Here is a 1,770-nt window from a genome sequence, read left to right on the forward strand (position 1 = left end):
AAATCATGTAACTGGAGTAACTGTCACGTAATTGTAATCTGGAACTAACTACCAGTTACCTAACCACTGAGTTATGGTATAAGAAGAGAGGGAAAATACATGTAAAAGGTTCTGGAGTACGACATTGAAATAAGAGAAATAACAGAATACTATTCTTTTTCCTTCATATATATTATTCAGTGCATCCTAACTAACTTACAGATTGTGATTTTATGTCCTCAAAACATATCTTACATCTACAGAAATTCTTATCAATGCATCTATTATGAATGCGAACCGTGACAGAGTTTCACACAGCATCCACGCACAAAACATCTATTTCCATTTACGGTTTACATCCATCCGTTGCAAAGTAACATTGTAACGAAATTTCATTAAGTCGAGAGGCAAACGCATGCATACATCAAGTTCTGTTCATTACAATAAATTGCAGGTCAAACAGTGACAAGGTAACTCCAAGTACAGGCGTCTCACAACCAGCCGAAGCGAAGTCAAGCGAAGAACAAAAGGAGTCGAGCAATCAAGCAAGAAGAGCCACGGTCCTCAAACCATAGGTAAGCAACCACACCGAAGTTCAAAAAGGGATTATTACATTTGCTGTGTAAAAAAATTATTATCCAGACATAACATTGCCAACGGCCAAGCAAGCGAGAGCCCACAAGGCTAACCAAGCACGGCTGTGGAATGATCAAGTGACAAAAAGCAAAGGACCGAAACATTCGTCGACAAATACCACAGAAACCCTCTGAAGATTACAGAGTGGGTCGAACCCCCATAAATACTTGACTCATTAACGAAATACAGACACCCATTGCAAACAAATCCCGTGCAGGCCAAAAGACACAGAGAAAGGTGAAATAGAAACAGAGCTACCCGGAAGATAGGCGGTCGAATCCCCTGCAAGGCCACGGAACCAGTTACCTGCAACCACCGTGACAAACAATGTTAGGGTCGCGGACATAAATAAGCTCATGCAATAGTAAATAATCAATGAAAGCCGAATAGACAGAACAGAGGAAGGAAAGACCAGACGGGTAGGACCTTACCAGTTGTAACCAGGTCCATAAACCGCAGAATGCTCAGTGACAACCTAACCACAGAGGAGCTGTGAAGGGTTAGGCGAGCATTCGAGTTGAGAATACGAATATATAGCATGCAACGAATTCTTACCTGAATCGACGGAGTTGGGCGACGGTTTGAAGCCAGAGACGGAGCTGCAAGTTTGAGTTCCCCACCGAGACGGAGCCGAACCTCTGAACAGAACCCATAAGCAGAACCGAAATACCAGAACAGAGCCACAGAGGGCGGGGCATTGCAGAGAATAACCAAGCTCATGCACAGAGCCGAACACCAGCATAACCACAGAGAACAAACAAACCGTGAAAATGACCGAATGACCGCGAACAATCCGGAGAAAAGGCCAAGTGAGGATTAGGGTTTTGTCAAGTCCCAAGGCGGACAGGTGGAGCGTGGAGAGGCGGAGAGGTACAAGCGGGTGATTAAATATCACCTAACCCTTAATTACACAATCAACAAATATCTCATTGCAATATAATCACACAAGTCCACGTAAGGTGCGGGAGTGAAGGCCACGTGGGCTGGGTCCCCATCAATTGGTATCAGAGCAGTTTTTTTTTTCTTTAGTTAAGAGAAGATGGCAGAAGGACAAGTGCCAAGACGAGGACGTGGAAGAGGTGCACGTAGAGGAGCAGATGAAGGATTGCGAGAGCAAATTAGAGTTCTTACAGCTCGCTTGGAAGCAGTAGAAGC

General features: G+C 44.2%; 1 protein-coding gene across 1 annotated transcript; it reads right to left on the minus strand.

Moving 5' to 3' along the window:
• Window positions 1–621: 621 nt before the first annotated feature.
• On the minus strand, window positions 622–1,335 carry LOC149169722 (uncharacterized). Its single transcript, XM_089425308.1, has 2 exons — window positions 1,047–1,335; window positions 622–921 (listed from the first exon to the last, which is right to left on the minus strand). The coding sequence occupies exons 1-2, from the start codon at window positions 1,333–1,335 to the stop codon at window positions 791–793; spliced, it is 420 nt and encodes a 139-aa protein (XP_089281434.1). The 3' UTR covers window positions 622–790.
• Between the last annotated feature and the right edge of the window lie 435 nt (window positions 1,336–1,770).

The sequence above is a fragment of the Pinus tabuliformis genome, chromosome 4_2, assembly GCF_031772625.1.
Source record: "Pinus tabuliformis cultivar Carrire ecotype Pingquan chromosome 4_2, CPIR1, whole genome shotgun sequence".
Classification (NCBI taxonomy): Eukaryota; Viridiplantae; Streptophyta; class Pinopsida; order Pinales; family Pinaceae; genus Pinus; species Pinus tabuliformis.

Bases quoted from the DNA above. Each gene is read 5' to 3' on its own strand.
- LOC149169722 (XM_089425308.1), bottom strand. From the start codon at position 1,335: ATGAGCTTGGTTATTCTCTGCAATGCCCCGCCCTCTGTGGCTCTGTTC. The intron at 922-1,046 runs GTAAGGTCCTAC...CGGTGGTTGCAG, and splicing joins TATGGACCTGGTTACAACTG to GTAACTGGTTCCGTGGCCTT.